Source organism: Dinoponera quadriceps, unplaced genomic scaffold (assembly GCF_001313825.1).
Source record: "Dinoponera quadriceps isolate SergipeBrazil2010 unplaced genomic scaffold, ASM131382v1 scaffold2305, whole genome shotgun sequence".
Classification (NCBI taxonomy): domain Eukaryota; kingdom Metazoa; phylum Arthropoda; class Insecta; order Hymenoptera; family Formicidae; genus Dinoponera; species Dinoponera quadriceps.
Window position 1 is genome coordinate 849,429 of NW_014556411.1, and position 21,721 is coordinate 871,149.

The 21,721-nt window shown below is 38.4% G+C and overlaps 5 protein-coding genes across 11 annotated transcripts; 2 read left to right on the forward strand and 3 right to left on the reverse strand.

The window, feature by feature from the left end:
- Positions 1-42: 42 nt before the first annotated feature.
- Positions 43-7,045, reverse strand: LOC106747345 (mitochondrial coenzyme A transporter SLC25A42). Of its 2 annotated transcripts, none has more exons than XM_014624772.1 (6): positions 6,949-7,045; positions 3,286-3,514; positions 2,658-2,986; positions 2,092-2,357; positions 1,651-1,825; positions 43-1,467 (listed from the first exon to the last, which is right to left on the reverse strand). In XM_014624772.1, exons 2-6 carry the CDS (start codon positions 3,427-3,429, stop codon positions 1,305-1,307), a joined length of 1,077 nt encoding a protein of 358 aa, XP_014480258.1. In that variant the 5' UTR covers positions 3,430-3,514; positions 6,949-7,045; the 3' UTR covers positions 43-1,304. The 2 variants fall into 2 exon arrangements, with proteins under 2 accessions (XP_014480258.1, XP_014480259.1); XM_014624773.1 differs by lacking the exon at positions 6,949-7,045 and adding an exon at positions 4,352-4,388.
- Positions 7,046-7,589: 544 nt separating this feature from the next.
- Positions 7,590-10,829, forward strand: LOC106747323 (splicing factor 3B subunit 2-like). 2 transcript variants are annotated; one of them, XM_014624730.1, is made up of 3 exons: positions 7,590-7,838; positions 8,108-10,162; positions 10,695-10,829. In XM_014624730.1, exons 2-3 carry the CDS (start codon positions 8,117-8,119, stop codon positions 10,761-10,763), a joined length of 2,115 nt encoding a protein of 704 aa, XP_014480216.1. In that variant the 5' UTR covers positions 7,590-7,838; positions 8,108-8,116; the 3' UTR covers positions 10,764-10,829. The 2 variants fall into 2 exon arrangements, with proteins under 2 accessions (XP_014480216.1, XP_014480215.1); XM_014624729.1 differs by having other exon boundaries at positions 7,590-7,804.
- A 47-nt stretch (positions 10,830-10,876) lies between these two features.
- On the reverse strand, positions 10,877-15,448 carry LOC106747321 (GPI ethanolamine phosphate transferase 1). Of its 2 annotated transcripts, XM_014624725.1 has the most exons (9): positions 15,092-15,448; positions 14,647-14,695; positions 14,194-14,414; positions 13,890-14,115; positions 13,526-13,811; positions 12,853-13,297; positions 12,435-12,774; positions 11,965-12,352; positions 10,879-11,816 (listed from the first exon to the last, which is right to left on the reverse strand). In XM_014624725.1, the coding sequence occupies exons 3-9, from the start codon at positions 14,405-14,407 to the stop codon at positions 11,397-11,399; spliced, it is 2,319 nt and encodes a 772-aa protein (XP_014480211.1). In that variant the 5' UTR covers positions 14,408-14,414; positions 14,647-14,695; positions 15,092-15,448; the 3' UTR covers positions 10,879-11,396. The 2 variants fall into 2 exon arrangements, with proteins under 2 accessions (XP_014480210.1, XP_014480211.1); XM_014624724.1 differs by lacking the exon at positions 15,092-15,448 and having other exon boundaries at positions 10,877-11,816; positions 14,647-15,079.
- A 47-nt stretch (positions 15,449-15,495) lies between these two features.
- On the reverse strand, positions 15,496-16,987 carry LOC106747324 (optic atrophy 3 protein homolog). The gene is made up of 3 exons (XM_014624731.1): positions 16,703-16,987; positions 16,362-16,563; positions 15,496-16,283 (listed from the first exon to the last, which is right to left on the reverse strand). The coding sequence occupies exons 2-3, from the start codon at positions 16,501-16,503 to the stop codon at positions 15,763-15,765; spliced, it is 663 nt and encodes a 220-aa protein (XP_014480217.1). The 5' UTR covers positions 16,504-16,563; positions 16,703-16,987; the 3' UTR covers positions 15,496-15,762.
- A 328-nt stretch (positions 16,988-17,315) lies between these two features.
- LOC106747319 lies at positions 17,316-21,708 on the forward strand. 4 transcript variants are annotated; one of them, XM_014624722.1, is made up of 5 exons: positions 17,316-17,884; positions 17,975-20,182; positions 20,281-20,979; positions 21,107-21,344; positions 21,438-21,708. In XM_014624722.1, exons 2-5 carry the CDS (start codon positions 17,982-17,984, stop codon positions 21,702-21,704), a joined length of 3,405 nt encoding a protein of 1,134 aa, XP_014480208.1. In that variant the 5' UTR covers positions 17,316-17,884; positions 17,975-17,981; the 3' UTR covers positions 21,705-21,708. The 4 variants fall into 4 exon arrangements, with proteins under 4 accessions (XP_014480208.1, XP_014480207.1, XP_014480206.1 ...); XM_014624721.1 differs by having other exon boundaries at positions 17,316-17,843; XM_014624720.1 differs by having other exon boundaries at positions 17,316-17,793.
- The last annotated feature ends 13 nt before the right edge of the window (positions 21,709-21,721 follow it).

The window sequence follows — 21,721 nt, forward strand, 5'->3', positions numbered from 1 at the left end:
ATATATAATAATATTATTAAAAATCGATTTTACAGAATTTACAATTTCTCTTATAATCAATTATAAAATGATTTCACAGCAACATAATTAAATTCTATTTAAAATTACAAACGAATGATAAAAATCACAATAATCACAAGAATCCAATAATCTGATTAATTCTCTTTTCTTCATGATTTGTGTCGAATTCTTATACATTTTTTCTCTTATTACAAATTTGTAGCTTCATCTTTTAGTGTCATTATCAACTATAATTGTTCAAGATATTGCACTGTTATTAATTATGATGTGAAAGTTGTTAATTTATCACATTGTCAAAACATAACGAACGAAAAAATAAAATATAAAACACAAGATCGTTAAATAATAATAACGGCATTTGAGACGTAGCTTGTTTTCAAAAGGATATAATATTTCTGTATTTTATGACCTATATGCATCATCATTCTTTTGAGTATTGTCATTTGCAAAGTGTGAAAAGTATTTTATAAATGTTACGTCCGAGCGTACTTTCGCATAGTGTAAAGTATATCAGTTTGTTTGCTTTTATCATGTACAAAGCTTACGAAATGATTTTTTCTAAGGTAATTTAGAAATAATATCTCCCTGCAACTGCACCTGCTCTCAACAGCATACAGCTTACAGCATAGATTTATATACATAGACTGCCTTTTTATTCTTTTTTATGACAGCTTTTAAGACTGAAAGATATTCCTCTTCCACTGTCTACAGGTATGCTATCCTCGTTGCATAGGAAGAGGATATTTAAAAATGAAGCTAGACAAAGATGGATTGCGACACACGTTATCTCTCTCTAACTCTCTCACTCTCACTCTCTCTCTCTTTCTTTTTCTCTGTAGTTACAGCATGCAGCCTCTTGAAGAAGATATTCAGTTTATGTATACAAGTCCATACATCACAGTGTGCTGGAATTACCTATTATTGTTTCTCATATATGCACATATGTATATACATTACGTCATTCTAACTTTAACGATCTCTATAACCTTTGAAATAACAATATATACAGATTATTTAACAATTTGTACTAATGACTTTCCGCCTTCAGAAATGCCCTCTCAAAATAACAAAATATTATTATCTCGTCTCGTGTTGTTACAATAATCTACAGTAATGCTTTATTGTTAACAATATTTTGTGCTTTCAGAATTCTTTTCTTCTCTTTTTCGTTGAACCGTTTTAAAGGAAATTTATATTGGCATATTAATTCATTAGTAGAAAGTGTCATTTGTGGCAAACTACATTAAACAATGGATACGTCATCTCTCGCGTTTTCGTAAACGTTAGATTCCATCCCGGTAATTTACTGTGTTTCTGTCCTCAGAAATAACATCTCTAAGTGTGTCCCGTATCGTGTCATGTGTGGCAAAGCTGATTCCAACTGCAATGGGACCCTTGACCCAATTCATGCTTAAGCTTTTGTAAAATGCCATTATTCCTTCTTCCCTGTAAAATACAAAATAACAGAGTAGTGACTCAACGGGATTTAATAATTTCGTATCTTCCTATCTACGGGGATAAGCAATTGTATTTGCAACAGAAAATAATACAAAATACAACTTCAGACTATCTATTGCAAGACCCCGTACATTGATTCTAATTCTTCCAATTCGCGGCCTGTATACTCACATATAAATTTTCACGATAGTAGACCTAATTGTGTGATAATGCTGTCCTTTGACAGCCGACGTCTGCATTCTTCGCCTCACGATGTCCAGCGGATAGCTGCTAGTTTGACCGACCATTCCAGCGATGCCACCACAAATGAGAGAGGTCGAGAATCCCGGAATAGACACCGTGTGCACTGTTCATCGACACGTAGCCATCATCGAACAAGAAGCACGCATGCTTCGAAATACGTCGCCGTTGTCGGGCTTGTTGTCTCGACAAGCGCGTCGCTATTAAAGAGCAAGTACCCAAGTCCCAATAATGGGGAAACAGACCCCCAATGTGCATCCACATTTGAGTGCACCCTACTTTATACTGTATATTTACTGCTTTTCTTTGCACGTGTAAATACCCACGTTCGGCGTCAATTCGTACAACTCGTGAATGAATCGCGCGACTCACCAGCCATAAAGTTTCTCAGCATGTCGTACGTGAAGAAGCTGCAACCGGCGTAAGGGATGGCGCCGAGAATCGTGGCGGTGAAGCCGCGGTAATACGCCAGGATACCTTCGTCCTTATAGATACGCCAAAACACCTGTCGCAACGTCCTATACTCGGCCTTTAGAGTCACTGCCATCCTAGCTCTCATCAGGTCCAACGGATAGGTCATAGTCTGCGAAGTTACACCCGCGAGAGAGCCGGCCAGGAAGCTCGCCCACGGCTTTTTCCTGCAAATGTTCGTAACGCATCAGTAAACAGAAGTGTGAATCGGAGGGACGCAGAGCGGCGGTCGTGATAGAAACTGTCCCATGTGTGTTTATTTCATCGTAACTAACATTATTGATACTCAAATAATATAAAATCAAATACAAAGAAGGAATAAATAAATGGGCAATTTCGAGTCAGACGTTGATGTTGAAGCAGTCCGTTTATACTTAATATCCGGATATGAAATATTTCGCGAGTCAACGGTTATATCAGCATGTATAACGCTGTTATGTGACTTTTATTTGATCGTACACAAATACCTTTCCGAACCGTTCACGCTCAGAATTCTCTTCCACTGCTCGTGCGCCGTGAATTGCACCGCGGAATATGGCACGATTCTAATCATAGTAGCGCTGTTGCCGCGCCACAGACTAAGGAGGCCCTCAGTACGCATAGTTTTGACTAAGAATTCTATCGCCGCCCTGGCCGAGTAGGGTTGCTTCGAGATTTGGAAGTTGATTTTCGTACGGTCTAACGGTGCTATCGTGGTTTTCGCAAACGCGCCTGCTATCGCACCGGACACCAAGCTGGTCCACACTCTCTGGCTGTTTGAAATCTTGTCCATCTGCGTGCGCGTTTTCTCTTCGTTCTGCAATGTGAACGTGCGCACGTGTATCATCATCGCGTGAGATAATTTACGGTACGGTAATTATATGATATCGCAAAGTTCGCAATTGATAACGGGATTTATAATTATCGAGTGTAACTCTCCTACTATTATACTAATATCTTTAACAACATGTGATATGTACTGATATCTTTAACATCATGTAACATGTAACAACAATAATTATGCACAATTTGCATCTCATTCGAAGTATGCATCAGGTCTGCTCTTTTAAATTAGTCGTAGAAAGTCGCACCAACTTGCTAAACATATTATCTTACCGTAACAGCATTTTGCCTATCCATTGGGGCAGCTGCTGTGACGGACAATGTCGATGCGGGTTTCCCGGCGATCGGCAGCACCTGAAGGCGCTCGAGAACGGCTTGACTACCTTCGACAGGACGGGCTGCAGCATGCCCGCTCATCTATGGCGCACTTAACTTCGTTTATAATGAGCTCTCATGCAAATCGTCTCGCCTCGTCGATGTATGTACATAGACTGGTGTAGTACTGCAAACATATTTTGACCCGTTAAATTTTTTTTCATTTTTCTCTCTCCTTTTCTCTATCTATTTTATTCTCTTATCTTATGTTATTGGCTTCTTATGTCTTTCTTATGTCTTTCTTGTCTTTATGAAAATATTGCACCGAGATTCCTACAGAAATGCTCAAAGGTATATAAGAGATTTATTCTTTCTCAATTAATATTATTCGTTATCATAAAAGAAAATATTATTATTTGATTTCTGATTGTCCTTAAAAAGGATAAATATGAGTTAAGCAATTCGATCAATCATTCGATCTAATAAAATAAACAGTTTTACAATCAGTTTGATAAAAATACGATGTCGGTTACGCGTCGACAGTTTATTGTGGTGTAAAATGTAAATATGCATGTAAGAAAGTTAACGTTCTGTAGATTATATCGATGAATAAGAAACAGATTAGATGAGCCAAGTGTAACTGAAAACTGAAGGGCTCAATACACACGTTCATTCTTTTTTACAAAATACAGCTATAAACATTCTGATTATACACAAAAGAACTGCAACGTCCGTAAAACACACACATATACACACAATATTATTATTATTATTTCCTACGATATATCTCAATAAAACATTATTAAATCCGCGATCTGTAAGCTAATGCAAATAATAATAATGAGACGACGAAAATGCTGCAATCCTGTGATAATAACGCACAAGTTATCAAACGTCAAGTATTAAAGTAAATATTTATATAAGCTGCGACATGTAACTTAACGATCGCTGTGTAAATAAGATGCATTCACGCATTAATGTTTGCGTTTATAATATGACGTGTATACGTGGCGATAATATTCACCTTTTTATACGTCGGCACACACGATCGACACGTCTACAAATAGTTTTGTATCAACAAGAATTCTGTCCAATTATATAAGACTGTTGGATATATATACCGTCATTGCACCATATACGATATATATATACCGTCATTGCACCATATACGATAAATTGTGACTTTGAAGAAGATATATACAGATTGTAAATGAGTAATTTCGCCCACTCAGCTTTTTCATCTCTATCTATATTTCTTTTATCGGATATAGTACATAGTAATAGGGCGATTAAAAATAATCTTATCTATCATGTTACTAACTTCAAATAGTGACAGTGACATGAAAACAAATAAATTCGTAATAGCAATTCTCATACTCTCATCACGGAAAATATTATTTATTACTATATAGTATTTAATTAATTTTATCTTATAAATAAAAAAATATATATAAATATATAAATCAAAGCACACACACACACACACATATACACACACATTATATATACATATATATATACATATATATGTATATATATATTTATTTATTTATTTAAATAATTAACTTTCGATAAGAATAAAAAATCTTTAGAAAGTTCTACCTCACTGGGGAGATAAACGCCTATTTCTTAAAGAAATAAAAGGCTATCTCAGATAATAGTTTTACAGACAATAGGGCTGAAAAAATTCCCCGACTCCGATCAAAATTGGACTTTCTTCTCGAGCACGCGCTTCTCGTGTATCATAATGCGATAATCGCCACGTGTTTCGAAGGAACAAATAGTAGCAGATGTTTTAATTTATGCACAGTCACGCAACGAAATAGCAGCCGTGACATATTATAACTACGTGACATATTATAGTCCAAACTATATTAATAGTTGTCATTTGAAACTTGTCTCATAAGATACCCAGATTTTAATTCAATATTGGATCTGAATTTTTCGGTTGAATCATATGATATATTTGACAGTAAATTTTTGTAAACACTATTCAATTGAAAAATTCACATCTAACTCGAAATTTAAATCTGAGTATCTGAGTATCTCATGTGACACAAATTTTAAGTAACAACTATTAATACGGGTCTATCATATATATTTTTATATATGTATATAAATATGTACAGCATAGATATGTATCTCTGAAGAGAATGGAAATGTTTAAACTATTGCACCAATATGTTAGTTATTACGACGAAATTTACCTAGCCGTTTTACAGACTCGTTAAGTCTTGACGACATACTTGTTTACACATATTTTTTCGAATAAAAATGTGTGCAAGGCCAAAGCGCCAAGACTGAATCTATGCACGAGCGTGCGTCTGCAGGCGAACAGGTAATTTATGGTAATAATTACCTATATAGTGCAACAAAGTCTCAGAAAAAAAACGAATTACAGAATCTGCACCCGCTAACGCGCGACTTAAAAGTTGGTGATTTTATTAAGACTTTTACGGGACCAAGCGTTTTATTTTATCAAACGAACCATGTTAATATTTTTTATTAATTCCATAATTCGATGTTTTACCGATATCACAAATACAAAATTTTAGTTAAAGAAAAATTATTAATTTATAATATTGATTATAATATTTATTGATGTACTTCGTTGATATATTTTAATATATTACTAATATTCCAAACATATTTAGTTGATTATTATTATTCCATTATTAACCCTTTGCACTCGAGGGTTCCGCTCCGGAGCCCTCGAGTGCAAAGGGTTAATATCGAACTCAAGCTATATTATATAACAAAGATTTTATAATTCGTTAGAGGCATGTGATACGTTAAAAATAACTTCACAGAAGGATAAAGGTCAGTAGCACTGAATTAGCATTGATCATTTAAATTTAACTCAATTTTTCTCTCTCTCTCTCTCTCATTTATTCTTTCTTTTATTTCCCCCCTCTCTTGCTCTTTCAATATAGTTTAATATATTTTTCTACTATGATATTAATTAACGTATAATTAATCTTAAAAGCAAAAGGATAACGCTGAATCGAATGAAATCACGTGAAACTCCGCAGTTACAAATGTTATTTTAGAAAGTGATGTATTAGTGATGTCGCAAATTGCTTAAGTGTTCTATTCCCTTAAACGACCTTATACATTAATTTAAGAAGTGAACCAATTAAGATGTCGACACGAATTGCCCGGAGAATCTTGGGTGACGCTTCGAATATTTAATTTACATTACATCCACTGCTCGTTCTACAGAACGATTTAGCGAAGGCCGGCAAGAAATCAGCTGAGCGAAGTAGCATGACGAGACGGATGAGCGAGAAAAGATGTGACTGACATTCCGGACATGCGTTTTGCGCAATCGAGTAAGCACCGCACTCGGCATATCTCAAATATGTATATTCGTATTCGTTGGAACACCGTGATGATGGATTCACGTATAACACGTAACCTACGAAGTTCTTTCAAACGTTTCTTCCATTTTGCCACTTTTTTTTAAGAATGGAAAACTGACGCGAGATGTCAGAGAAACGACATTAAGCTTGGAATAGCCGGAAAAAAAAAAGGAGAAGTCAACAGTTATCTGATTGTTCTTCCTCGACAACAGATCATTAATATGTGTTGTGAATAATAATGCATTATGAGGGAACCAACTTCGTTGTCTGCGTCCAAGACACGATCGTGCTCCGAACCAGGTCCTCGTAATACATCCACACTCGCGACAATTTGCAAACTAACTGCGGGTGACAACGAAAACTTCAATTTCGGAGCTTCCGTGTTCTCTCGGCCAGATGGCAACATAGCAGCGGTTGTTATGCGTAGTCTACAATGAGCAGTAAGAGTATGTTTATAAGAAATAATAGTAAGAAGCTAACCAATCATAGTCGATTATTCTCCTTACATTCGACTATGATTGGTTAATTTCTTATTCTTACTTCTTATAAAAATACTCCTACTGCTCATTATAGACCATGCATTAAGATCATCTATCGGACGTGTTGTAACATCTACGAGCGCCATTTCACTTGTCGTTCGATGTGTCTGTCAGATGCATCGATTGGTTGGATCGGATGCCAGCTAGTAAGTTACTAGAAATAACCATATAGAACGTGGCACAGTTTGCAAGAACCAATAGAGCGCGTGGCAATCGATGGCGGTGTTCAGCGAACATGATAGTTGAGTTGATCGACTTGTGGTCGAGTGGAGGATGGATGTGATTGGCAGATCTAGAAGTATACACCAATCATAAATAATTGTACTCAGTTATTATCAGTCACTCGAAAAGAGGGGGATTCCAGTCTTGTGCTCAATTTAATTCGCGGCTTGCATTTGTCGCTTCGTTCACGTCACGTATGATGTTAAATCAATCGCCGGGAGGTAAAGTTTTAGTTTAATGTGTGACGAAGTGTAACGAACGTCAATAACCGTGCGCGCGCGTTTCCGTGTGTACCCTGGACTCTAGTGTGTAGGTGTGTGCATCGACATCTTTTAAAATATTTCCATTGTTAAGGTACGTGTAAACATATCCTGCTACGAATTCGCAGGTTAGTACCGATAGAAACTGCTGCTTTGATTAACAACAGCTTTGTTTTTTTTTGTTGAATTAACTAATGCTGCAATTGAAGCTTTGTTCATTTGCCCTTAACGCTTTAGGTTATATATTTGTTTCCCTCTAAAGACAAGAAGCATAACAAATTAGCTGAAATAATAGACCTAGTAATATATACTGAACATGCAAACTCTTATCTGTATCATTGCAAATTACAAATCTGTATTTCACTGGAATGGATCATAAGAATTAACTTTGTTTCAGATATTCAACATGGATACTAAAACTCTTCCTAGTCTCTTAAGTCTAAAAGTAGCTCCTCCGTCGGAGTTACAAAATCAAAATATTGACAACGGAGTTGTAGAAGGGGACAGTAATTCCGTCAAGCTTCCGGCTGCATTGGAGCAAGCCTTGGCGTTCAAAACAGAGAGAGCCAAGGAAGTAGGTGGGGATCCAAACGACGTACTTGCAAGTAAATCACCGAAGGATGACAGTGAGGATGTCCCGCACATAGAGGACGTCATAACGGAATTGGAGACGTCCACGGAGAAGATAGAGGCGAAAACGAGCAAGATGAAGAAGAAGAAGAAGTCGAAGAGGAAGAGGCACAACTTGGATAGGAAAGATGCAGAGCAGAAGAAAGATAACGCGGATGAGGCGAAGAGCAAGGATGATATGCCTGAAATAGAGTACATACAAGAGATACCGAGCATAAACGACTTGGAGCCAATGTACCGTCAATTCGCTCGGGTCTTCGAGGCTTTCAAACTGGTGGAACCCGAGCCGAGTCCGAACGACGCGGCCGACAAGGGTGAACCTATCGGGCAATATCCGCCAGTAGCCAGTATACAGACCGCCGGTAGCGTGCCGAACAAGGTGCCGCTATTGGACGACTTCGACGACGAGGCGAATCAGCAGCAGCAGCAACAAGGCACCGGCGAGAACGGCACGCCGCGCCTGTCCAAGCGGAAACTAAAGCGGCTCACGCGACTCAGCGTGGCGGAACTGAAGCAGCTGGTGGGTCGTCCCGACGTCGTGGAGATGCACGACGTCACCGCGAGGGACCCGAAGCTGCTCGTGCAGCTGAAGGCGCACCGCAACACGGTGCCGGTGCCGCGGCACTGGTGCTTCAAGCGCAAATACCTGCAGGGCAAGCGCGGCATCGAGAAGCCGCCGTTCGACCTGCCCGACTTCATCAAGCGCACCGGCATCACGGAGATGCGCGCCAGCCTGCAGGAACGCGACGACACACGCACGCTGAAGGCGAAGATGCGGGAGCGGGCGAGGCCGAAGCTCGGCAAGATCGACATCGACTACCAGAAGCTGCACGACGCGTTCTTCAAGTGGCAGACGAAGCCACGCATGACCATTCACGGCGACCTCTACTACGAGGGCAAGGAGTTCGAGACACGTCTGAAGGAGAAGAAGCCGGGCGAGCTATCGGACGAGCTGCGCACCGCGCTCGGCATGCCGGTGGGCCCGAACTGTCAGAAAGTACCGCCGCCGTGGTTGATTGCGATGCAACGGTACGGCCCGCCACCGAGTTACCCGAATCTTAAGATACCCGGCTTGAACGCGCCCATTCCGGAAGGTTGCGCGTTCGGTTATCACGCTGGAGGTTGGGGCAAGCCGCCGGTCGACGAGACTGGACGGCCTCTCTACGGCGACGTGTTCGGCATCTCTCGTACGTCCGGCGCGGATGCCATGGACGAGGAGATAGACCGCGGTATGTGGGGCGAGCCTGAGTCGGAGTCGTCGGGTGACGAAGACGACGACGAGGACGGCGAGGAGGGCGGCGAGGCCGGCGAGAATGACGGCAAGGACGCGGATGGCGATGCGAGCGGCCTGGTTACGCCGGGTGCGGAAGGTCTGATCACACCCAGCGGTATCACGTCGATCCCGGCGGGCTTGGAGACGCCGGAGACGATCGAGCTGAGGAAGAAGAAGATCGAGAGCGAGATGGAGGGCGGCGATACACCCGCGTTGTACACAGTGCTGCAGGAACGTAGGACGGAGGGTCTGGGCGCCAGCATGATGGGCAGCACACACGTGTACGATATGACAGGCGCGGCAGGTGGCCAGGCGCCGCCTTCCGTCATAGCTGCTCGTCGTGGCGGCGCGATCGGCGCTGGCGGCCCCAGCGACGTCGCTAGGGCGGAGAAGGACGGCGCGGTGGAATTGACATTGGATCCCAGTGAATTGGACCTCGACTCCGAGGCGATGGCGTCCAGGTACGAGGAGACGATGAGGTCGAGACAGGCGCATCTGAGGAGGGAGGATCTGTCGGACATGCTTCAAGATCACGTGCAACGGCAGAAGGTACGTAATCGTGTGGCAAGTGTACAGGGTGTCCCAGTTCTCGCGACGTTCATTTTATCCTGGAGTCCTCAAAGCGATTTAAATTTAATTTTACCTCGATGGAAGTACTGAGATGCGAATAATTTTCGAGATTCAAGCGATTGAAAAAATCAAGCTTTTTGCGAATTAAGTTCCGAGCGACCAAGTGAACGACACAATGATTTCCTCTGATTAATTTTAAACAGAATTTTAATTTGAGACTGAGTTACATACACACACGTGCGCAAAGATATATTATATTGTTTAAGAAATTGTCACAAATAATGACCTCTTTCACCGATTTTTTCTCTGAGGAAAAATTGACTCTAAATTGTGCTCAGATAATTTCTCGGTAAAATTGAAGTCACGAAAACTGGGACACTGATAGAGTGACACTTTATTTCTCTGTGTCTGTAACTAATGTAAATATGTTAAATACATGGAGACACATTATCATTGCCTTAATTCGAAACCGAGACATTTTATAATATGGAGTCATCCGTTTCTGTTTCAGAGTAAACGCAAACGCCAGCAAATCCAGGATACAAAGACGTCTAAGAAATATAAAGAATTTAAGTTTTAAAAATGTCATGTCACCTTTCCGATCATGTAATAATAATAATAGTAATAATAATAATCTTTATTAATAGGAAGCGCCTTTTGGTATACGAGAATAATTTGAAAAGTTTGGTAAAAAAAGCAAGTAAAACACGTTTTTTGGAAAAAATCAATCCTATTTTTCAACATAATCTCTTTTGAAAACTACATATTTGGTCCGACGATTTTTCAATTTTTTCATCCCGTTTGAAAAATAGGTTTCGTTAAGTTCTAAAAAATAGTAATTAACGGTGACGGTGATATCCTGATTCGATGAAAATTTCTCCTCATTGAGCCAATTTTTTAATTTCGAGAACAGGAAGAAGTTGTATGGGACCAAGTCCGGAGAATATGGTGAGTGAGGAACCAATTTGAAGCCCAATTCATGCAATTTTGCTATTGCGACGGTCGATGTGTAGGATAGCATGTTGTCCTGATTCATCTAACGCACCACCGATTTTGGAATTTCTTCGTACTAAATTTATTAAGAAATCCGTTATATAATTTAATTTTGAGATGTAACCGTACGTGAACGAGCGGTTGTCTGAAATGTACATTTTTGAATTACAAATTAAATAATTACTTTTAATTTAATAACTTACCACGTTTATAATTAAAATTACACGATGTGCGTTTTCTGAGGGGCTAAACTTACTTGGAACTGTTTCAAATTTACCTTCATAAGCGGATACGAAAGACACTGCAGTAATAATAAAAGACATGGAAGGGAAATAGCAATTATAAATTTACTGATAGCGCTACCGATATCGAGCCAACTGCCGTACGGCGTGACGGAGTACATTAAAGGCAACGACAGGCAATCTCCCAGGAAGAGGACGGCCAAGGAAATAGACTTTGTTCCTAAAGCATGATTCGCGCAGCCGACTAATATTAAAGGAATGCTTAGTTTAAAGAGTATCAAGGATGTCATTAGAAACGGGGAGAAGACGGTAACAAAGTGGCGCGTCCAAGACGGGTCGAACGAGCTGATACTCGCCATATTACCCGTGCCGAAGAAACACAACAGTGTGTATAACATCTGTAATAAAAACGCGTTAAGGAGATATAATGAGATATAAGAAATGATCGCGGAAATTTAAAATTATCAAGAGCAATATCTGCTGCGGAATAATCGTATTATTAAATAGGCGAATGGACGAAATAAATTTAAACATAGAAAAGGATACGAAAAACGCCGCTTCGATCAAGTCTTCGGTGATCGTCGTACTTCCTTTCGAGTGTTTCAGAGCAGTCGGAGAAGTTAGCGTCAGCCAACAATATAAATTGCCTGTCAGCGTCAGCAAGAAAAGTGGCTCGTAGGACGCGGACAATAGCGCGAGCGGGCAGAAGAGTCCGAGTGTAATGCCCAGCATTCTTGCCTTGACCTCAGTCGGATACTGCCAGATGCACAACGGTGTTGTCAGTAGAATAACCCACGACACCAAGTGTCGACCGTCGATGAATTTCGTGTACACGAAACCCGTAACGACTAAGCGCAGGATCTCCATGATTCTCCGACTCCGCGAGGTCTCATGAAGAACCACTATCGAAATGGTCAGGCATATGCTGATCATTCTGAAACCATCAATAACGACATTACGTTGATATCCTTCAGTTTCACTCGACTATTTCAACAATAATACGCAAGATAACTCACACGATGTAAACGCGTGGATACGGTTCCACGACTGGCAACAAGGGAAACACGCACAGTGCCAAGGATGTCGAAAGAAACACAGGGGACTGTGCATGTTGCGACTGCACCCTCCGTATCAATATGGTAGACAGCATACCTATGCTGAGGGCGAATCTATATGTCAGCCCGATATACAGTATCGCCAGCAGAAATAGCATGCCTCCGATCTCTACGAGAAGTTTTCTCTTGTTCCTTACTACGAATACGGGTGTTGACGTGATCACAGTGGTGACGGCGATCCAAACGGATATTATAGCGAAGGACGCGTAACACGGCAGCCTCCAGCTACCGCAGTTGGACACTATCGATCGAAGTTGGCTCGTAAAAGTGTTCATTTTTTTTTACGGGTATAAAATATATTTATATTTCATATTGTTACCTATGTGACATATTAACGTTATTATCAGTAGACTCGCGAATCCGATGTTTGTCAATAACAGCAGAGAAATTCGGCGATATTGACGCCTAACGCCCGCTATCTTCAGGAATAACACAGTTATCCAACCGAACCACATTATCGACAGATAAGTCAATAATCGTGTTCGCTGATACTGCCGGAAATACAATAAGGCCTCCTTGGCGAAGATGATTGCTGCGTCACCTTCGCGGATTCCCTCTGCCACTTCTCCTCGATCGAGGTGACGCTCGATCTTACGAATTTTGCCATTTAATTGCTCTTCCCGCCAATCGGTACGACCACCGTTTCCGCAATTTATCGCGCGATTTCCGCCCACTTGATGCGCAAGTTGCTTCACGTTGCCGAGTAAAGCGCGTCCGATGTATTCTTGGTGATCGCCATCGAAATATCGCCATGGTAACAAACCCTGTAAAAAAGTTCTGTGTCCAGTATATTTCTTATTATTAAATTACATAGAATATTACTGTTAGCTAAGAAAAGCGTATATTATTAAATATCGTTTATATTATAAATTAGTATAATTTCTGAGACTGCTTACTTGACAATTAAATATTATATATAGGATAGCAAAAAATTTGCTTTATTTCATATACAAGTATGATTCAAAAGAGAATTAGAATTACGAATGACTCACTTCGTTATTTGTAGGGATAGGAATCCCTGCTAAAGACGCTATCAGAGGAGCTATACTCGCTTGTTCGACATCTTGGCGATATCCAGACGACTGTATTCCAGCTCCCCAAATAATCAATGGCGTTTCGGTCTCTGACGGCAAGCCACTTCCGTGCGATCCCCAATCGGTCATTCCATGATCTGCCGTAAACACATAAGCGGTAGTGCCTTTTTCAAAAAACCTTTCTGTCACATTAACGATCTCTCCGATCCTTCGATCGACATAGTTCATGTTTTCCGTGTATTCCCTGCATATAAGGTTCCCTTCTGATTAATTTGCAATTCTACTTCCCAAATAACAATTTTATCAGATGAATCTTGAATACCTGGAATATGGCTTTTTAGCGTGTCCCAGGGTGTCACATCCGAGTAGATGAAAAAAGAAAATAATTCCGTTCTGATCTCTCGCGAGATCGGCTACAGTCGAATATAACCATTCCAAGTAAGCGTCAAACACCCAGGAGTCCAGCCGTATTGTCTGATTACTCAGGTTTGCATCAAAGTCTTGCCACGCAGATGGATAAGTCTTTCCATGAACATTCTGTTTACTACCTAACTTTTTGCGATTTCGATATAAGCACAAGAAGTGTCAAAAACATCAGCAACATCATTATTTTTTTTCCAGAATACCTCTTGTGAATATTGGAATTATATCTGGACTGCCCCAAGCCCAAGTAGAATAACTTTGATTAAAGACAGAATCAAAGTCTACTGGATTTTCCTGCCATCCTTTAAATATTGCACTAGGATCTTCGTATAGTCCTGCGGCGATTGCAACATGGCCTGGTCTGGATTCTGTAGGTACTCTTGTATGAGATATTCCCCAAACACCTTCATTCCTCATTATGTTTCTACGAAATAAGTAAGATAAATTGAAGTAATTATTGAAGTAAAAATAATTAACATTATTATTGGTATTTTGACATATAAAATGCTTGTTAATAAAATATAAAACAAATTCTTGACTAGTAATGATAATTAAAAATTAAATAATATTCAAATAATAAAAATGAAATTTTTGTTATATCATTGAAGAATATGTATGTGTGTGTATATAAGCACATTCAAGTTATTAAAAAATACCTGAGATAAGGTGGTGGCTTATCTATAAATGTTTGAAACCTTAGACCATCTGCCACGAAAAGAAACACTCTTTTAGCTGGCGGTCCATGCGGTGCCGCTACAACTGGTAATTCTTTAATAATGGGTGAGTGGAAATTAACATCCAGCACACCCCATAATAGGATTAAATGCACAATTAAGCCCCATAGACCGAACAGATAATTGCTGCTTGCTTTGATCCACGGTTTAACCACGTCATGTTTTTCGGAATCGGGTAATCCGCGATTCGGGACGTCAAACAACTTTCTCGTAGGCATTTTCAATAAATTTCAAACTTTACAGAATGACACATGATCGTCGACTGACACAAATGGAACGACCTATTCACAGCCGTATCGCGTGACGCGGACTAGCTCTTTGGTTATGAACAACGCATAGCAGCAAGTACAGCACTTTTTGTACTTACTGCACTTTTCTCCTCTTCTCCTTCAAATCCTAAATATGTACATTGACCTTCAATTAGCGAATCTTAATTCCGTCACGTAATCTGATTGATAATCGATTTACGCCTGTATTTATTAGGGCTAATAATTTACTCCTAAGCAAAATTTCACTTCTTTTCTTCATTAACTACGGGATACAGATTTATATGATTCTGTCCGTCCGCCAAACTAGGGATAGAATCCATTTCACGTTGCAAATGCTTCGAAACGCCGCATAGACCAATCATATTCTTACTTTGAGCGCTCCGAAGTGTTTGCGGCTTTGAGTGAATCGTAGTCTGAATTGTAGAACCGTAAATATAAATTGTTATACTTTCCAGTAGTTCCTACATTGAAAATGCAACATTATATTAATAAAAAGTTGAAATATAAATTTTCCGTGTAAACTTTATTTTATTATACATATCTACATTTGCTTTAAAATTACTAGTTTAGATAAATATAATCAGGTATATACATTTTTTCACAGAGCATACATAGCTAAATCTTTACATGTGCCTTATTAGCATAAATAGCAAATCAAAACAAATATATGATACAGATCTGATTCATATTCTGATTCGTATTGATTAATATAAACACCACTTACCAATCATTGTGCTATGTATCTCCACAATAATACACGAAGTATCTATTATTTTAGAGTGTCTACTTTTAAATTTTTGTTAATGTCTTCTATAGCACGATTTATAAGTGATCTGTCCTTATTATCTATATTTGTTTCTGTCTTACTTTTGCTGTTTTTACTAGAACTCACATTGTTGTTGTCATTCAAACTATCATTATTGTTATTTGCTTGTAATATTGGCTTAGGAGTTTGTAACTTGTGTCCTCCATGGTTTGCCAATTCATCAATGGCACTAGTTAGATACTGTATATGAGCTTTTTGCTGCAATGTGGTGTTGTGCAATATCTGTATGTCGTCTGTGAACTTCTTCATCTGTATTTGTCTAATCTCTTCCTTCTTAGCCTCCTTTGCCGTTTGTCTACTGTATTCCAGCATCAAACAACCACCAGCAACACCAAAAATAATTATCTCACTCAACAAGCTAGCACCTAACTCAATCGCCATGGCCTCATTTAATTTTGCTACTTTCGTTGGCTTGCCGAGATTCATAACGTACATTTTTGTTTTTACTTCCAACCAGTGATAAACTATTTATATAAAAGTATTAAGAACAATATTCAGTATATAGCATATAAATCTTTGAAATCATAGGAAAATATACTTACATTGAGCAGGTGGTATGATAACATAAGTTCTAAAAACATGGGAATTCTTTGCTTGACTGACAAGAACTTTGGCCAAAGGTTTACTGATCTGCTTGACGAACAGTACAGATAATTTAAGAACTGGAAATACACCGACCGGCATTTTTACCAATTATTATTATTATTGTTACTGGACAAGCTTTTCATCTGCTTTCTTAATAGTCTGAAAATTTCAATCATATGATATGCACAATTTTAATTAGTTAATATACAATATCAATATGAAATACTAAGTAGTATATTAGATTAGATAATTTGGATGATTTGGGTTATTTCGTAATCATGAATCATTCTAATCTCACCTCTAAGATTAGTTCGAAATGCAATATTACAGAGATATTGCAATTAATATTATGACAGAAATCTGTATAATTCTTCAAATAATTGCTGTGGATACATATCTTTTTACTAATAGATGTTTGCTAAGCTTTATGCAAACCTCATCATTAATGTATTTCCCTAATTCTATAGTTCCACGGGTAATTTATTCCCACGGAGACAGTAGATACTAACTGTCTGGCAGATACCCGAATTTTCAGGTTGATCACTTAACTTCCGACATATTGAAGAAAGGTGCTACAGCTTAGCTGCAAAGCAGAAAGATGGCGTTTTCAATTTGTCGACTCGACGATTTGAACAATATGTTGCGTTCGGGAATCCACACTGTGTGCCACCGGTTAAACACCGGTTGTTCTGAAACACCTAGGCTATATTCGGAAGCATCACTCTTTGATGTGCTTTTGTGACTTTAGTGTCTGAAAGCATACTAAACAGCTATAATTCGCGAAATGTTCAAATACTATTAAAACGGCTGCAGACCAAAGTAAATTAATAATTAGTCAGACCAAAATAAATTAATAATTAGTCACAATGTAAAACACACAAATTCACTTTTCTTTTAACACACTTCGCAGATTTCGTAGATGGCAAATTTTTGCTTGTATTGTTATTCAGCTGATAACTTTGGTTGCTTTTCGGCAAGAGACACAAGTCGACACAAATCTAGTTATATCATCATTTATTGTCATCATTTGCTTATTTTGCATTTGGTAAAGAAAAGGATAATAGGTGATAAGACTATACTTATATCGCCTTTGGCCTCTTTCTGGAAAGCAACCTTTGACACAACCGAAAACTGACCCAAATATAACGGGGCCAATCAGAAATCAGAAATGGCCATACTTTGGCTGCATGTCAATCAATGATGCCAATGCACCAATGCCACAACGCACATACGTCTTTATGGCCGCGATTTGTTGACATGGCGTCAGTAAATATGAAATTGAAAAGAATTTATTATAACAGTTAATATCTCAAATAATGTGTGAAAGTAATAGTATATGATAGTGGTTATTGTTTATAAGGCTAAAGTGAGCAAGTCTACCGCACTAAAGTACTTTTTATTAAAAACATAAGTACATTAGTAACATAATTTATACTCCAGTAAATATCATTGTTTACAATCATCGTTATAAATAAAAGAAGTAATGACATATAGCATAAATTAATTAATAATTATACATAATTTAATATAATGGTATGTATGCATATAATTTAATAATATAACATCATAGGTCAACAATGAGTCCAAAGAGAAAAATGATCACGTCGGATGTGTCGGATGAAGATGAAGATAGCTTCAAGCACCGGCGCAGCTCTTTGAAAGTTAATTTAAGTTACTGCACAGATTTGACGGATTCCGGCAATGGTTCCCTTGGAAGAACTGAAACTGAGAACAATGAAAGAAAGATGGATAAGTCGCAAATTAATAAATTATCAAACAGCAAGCATCGGTCTAATGCTAGCAATAAAATTTCAAGAGCTACAAGTAAAGAGAACAAATGTGCTGAAAATGATAAGAGCAAAGTGTATGTACAAGTCAAAGAAGGAATACAATTGAAACATCTTACGATAAATCTGGAGAACATAAATGCTAAGGAACAGACACTTGATACAAATTGCAAACGCTTAAAAGATGCGATCTTAAGTAAGACCAATGAGATATTTGATAAACAGGATGAGCTTTCTGTTAAAACTACTATGGTATTGGCAAACCAAGAGGACTGTTTTATGAATAATATACATAGCTTAAATGTTGATAAACCGACTATTCAGCGCTTTGAAAACGAAGAATCTATAACATGCAATCAATATAGTGATGTTGCAGACAATCAACAGAAAGAGGATGAACACTTCAATATCGATGCTACACCAAAGAATGTTGAAAAACGAAGAAATTCCGATAAAGCTGTAAATAAGTCTAAATTAACTCCGAAACGATTATTTGCCGAAAAAGACAACAAGCAAGGATGTAAGATTATAGAAGATATTGTCTTGGACAAGCGATTTTCATTGTTTCCCCTTAAACTAGTAGGTCCAAGTGACAGTCCTATACTGAGCGGCAGCAATAGAAGATTACAATTACTGAGATCACAGTCTAAGTTATTTTCGCAAAATCAATCCGAAAATGGTAATAACACACACTTGAGTGCATGCCCTGATCATAGTATTGATATAGGACAGCCTATTATTTGTTCCACTTTTATTGAGGACAATACGAAGGATGAAGAAAGGAATAAGCATCTTGACAACAAAGCGAAGCAACAAGGTGATATTAATATATCTCGGTCTATGCACACGATAAATACATTAGTATCTATGGAAATGACAGAAATTCATAATGGTATCCAATCGCGAGAAGAGCATTCACCTTTGCTAAGCAGGGGTCTATGTAATAGCATTATAAACAGAGGAAAAGGTAGGTCAAGCAACAAAAGCGTGGGACAAAATAAGAGTGTAATGTCTGCGCAGAGATTAGAGAACATTGGTAGTTCTTTGAACAAGCTTACTTTACAAAATAGAAGCATACACTCAGATATTGCAACTAATCACAATGTAACAAGTGCGTGCATAAATACAACAGTTATACCTGTACAACCAGCATCTATTGAAGAAATATCACCCACTATGGAGACACATGATGTATTGCAAGCCCAAGAACAGAATAATCAATCCAGGAAACAAAGTGAAAAGCAACGTACCTTGAATCTCTCTGATGGTACCTCAATTCCATCGTCCTTAAAAGTAAATACATCATTGGATGTAGTGACTGAAACTAGCAAACGGAGGAATGTAAAAAAATCGGATGATCGCGGAATTACTGCTACTGACCGATGTCTTAAAATCACAACTAATAATTCAATAGTTTTGGACAATCGACGTGAAAGTACGAGTACTAATCGTACTTCGTTGCAAATGAACACATCTATGGATACTGTATGTAAAATATGGCAAGGGAAAAATAATTGTCTTAACAAACAATCTCCGATTGAAGATAGAAACAACAAACATTCAATAGATTGTTCAAATGTAGACGATCGAAATTCACCAACAGCTGAAGATACAGAAGAGAATGATGCAGACTCTTTGGAGAATATCAGTTTAATTGCGAGATTAAGAAATATCTCTACGTGGAATCGGGTTTCACACAACGATAAATTGGAAAATTCCAAAACGGGGAATAAAGAAAGAACGAAGGATGTTGGATCTAACAATGTAGTAAGCGCTAAATTTCAAAGTGGTAATTACGCCAATAGTGGCAGTAGAGATAGTCACAGTTACGTCGAAGGAACTCCCTATCCAATAAGCCGTTCAGTCTTGTTCAAAAGGCAATTAAAACATAGAACACAAAATTCAGATAACAGCACAGCGTCCTATGGCAACAATTCTGCTAATTCGGCTAGCGATGAGGAAAATAATAGCAGAGCTAAATCGAACGATTCGTTAGTATACAAAAAATATAATAGATTATATTATTGTATTAATAATTATTATAAATTGTTAAGTAAATTAATATAAGTCTTTTTCTTTATGCCATCAGGAACTCTACATCGACTTCGAATAAGATGCATGTATTGGCTGGCACATCGAAGGAATTGGAAGATTATACAGTTATTTTAGAGGATACACTCATCCGTAATCCTTTCCTTAATCAAGAAAAACCTACGATTATTGAAGATATACGGGATAAAGCAGGACTTGAAATGGATGAAGAAAATACAGCTGCTTTGCAAAACACAGAATACGTCTCAACGAGAAGACATAAGAGGAGATTATTGCCACTTAACAACAATTCTCAGTTGTATTCCATCGAGCAATTAGAGGAACATAGTGACGCATCTGAAAAATCTACGTCTACAAGAAGAAATAAAAAAAAGTTGACAAAAAAATGTCTAAAGAAAAAACCACCAGATTCTAAGAACGACGCGAATAGTGTTAAGGATAATATTGCAAGTGAACAAGTGTCCTTAGACAACTGTGATATAGCTGAGAGTAAGACGAAAGAAAATAAGAAAAACCGGAAACCGAGAAAGATTGTTAGCAAGAAGGTCGTCATAAAAAAATTCGCGAACAAAGATATGTTAAATATAATAAAAGAAAATAAACGAAATAAGGGAGATCTATCGAAGGAGAATGGAGATTCTTTAGAGGATTTCGTAGCACATCGAACGATATCTTCTCAGTGGAATAAGCATAAGTCACAAAAGATCGTCATTGTAACGACTGGATTATCAAAGGGGTAATGTTAAGATCGTAATTTCAAACAACTTTCTTCTTTATCAACTGAAACGGTTCTTAGTGCTGTTTCACAGATCCATGTAATTGCCTTTATAATATATTTATAATGTGTCTTTCAAATTACATAGAGATAAAAGCTTGGTGAAGAGTATCGTGAAATCTCTTGGCATGGCAGAAATACAGTTGAACGTGTCCAGACGAACGACTCATGTGGTGAGCACAGGTGTGCGTACGGTGAATCTACTTCGAGGTATAATAAGGGGATGCTGGCTCATCACTTTGGAATGGGTCCTCAAATCCTTGGAGAGTAACGTGTGGTTGAATCCTGAAGAATTTGAGATGAAACATTTCTCTAAAGCTGTGCTGGTAAAATTTCACAGTGTACATGTGTTTACACGTGCTTACACGCAGCTCTGTCTTGTGATACGCATATGCATATTTATGTATTTTTTTGTACAGGAAAATCGGAAGGACAGACAATTATTTGGGCCGTCGTATATCCCAGAATTGTTCACCGCATGTGGACTCATATACGTGGAACATAAAACCACGCTGCCGTGCGATACACTCAAGGAACTTATAAAGACAGCAGGCGGGTATATTACTGAAAATCCCAAGCTCGCCAGAATTATCGTCGGCGCGGATGGTGGTTTGAAGGAAACCTGGGTTATAGATTCTATTACAACGGGTGAATTACAATCAATTAAACTTTATCAGAAAAAGTGAGAAGAGGTATATATATA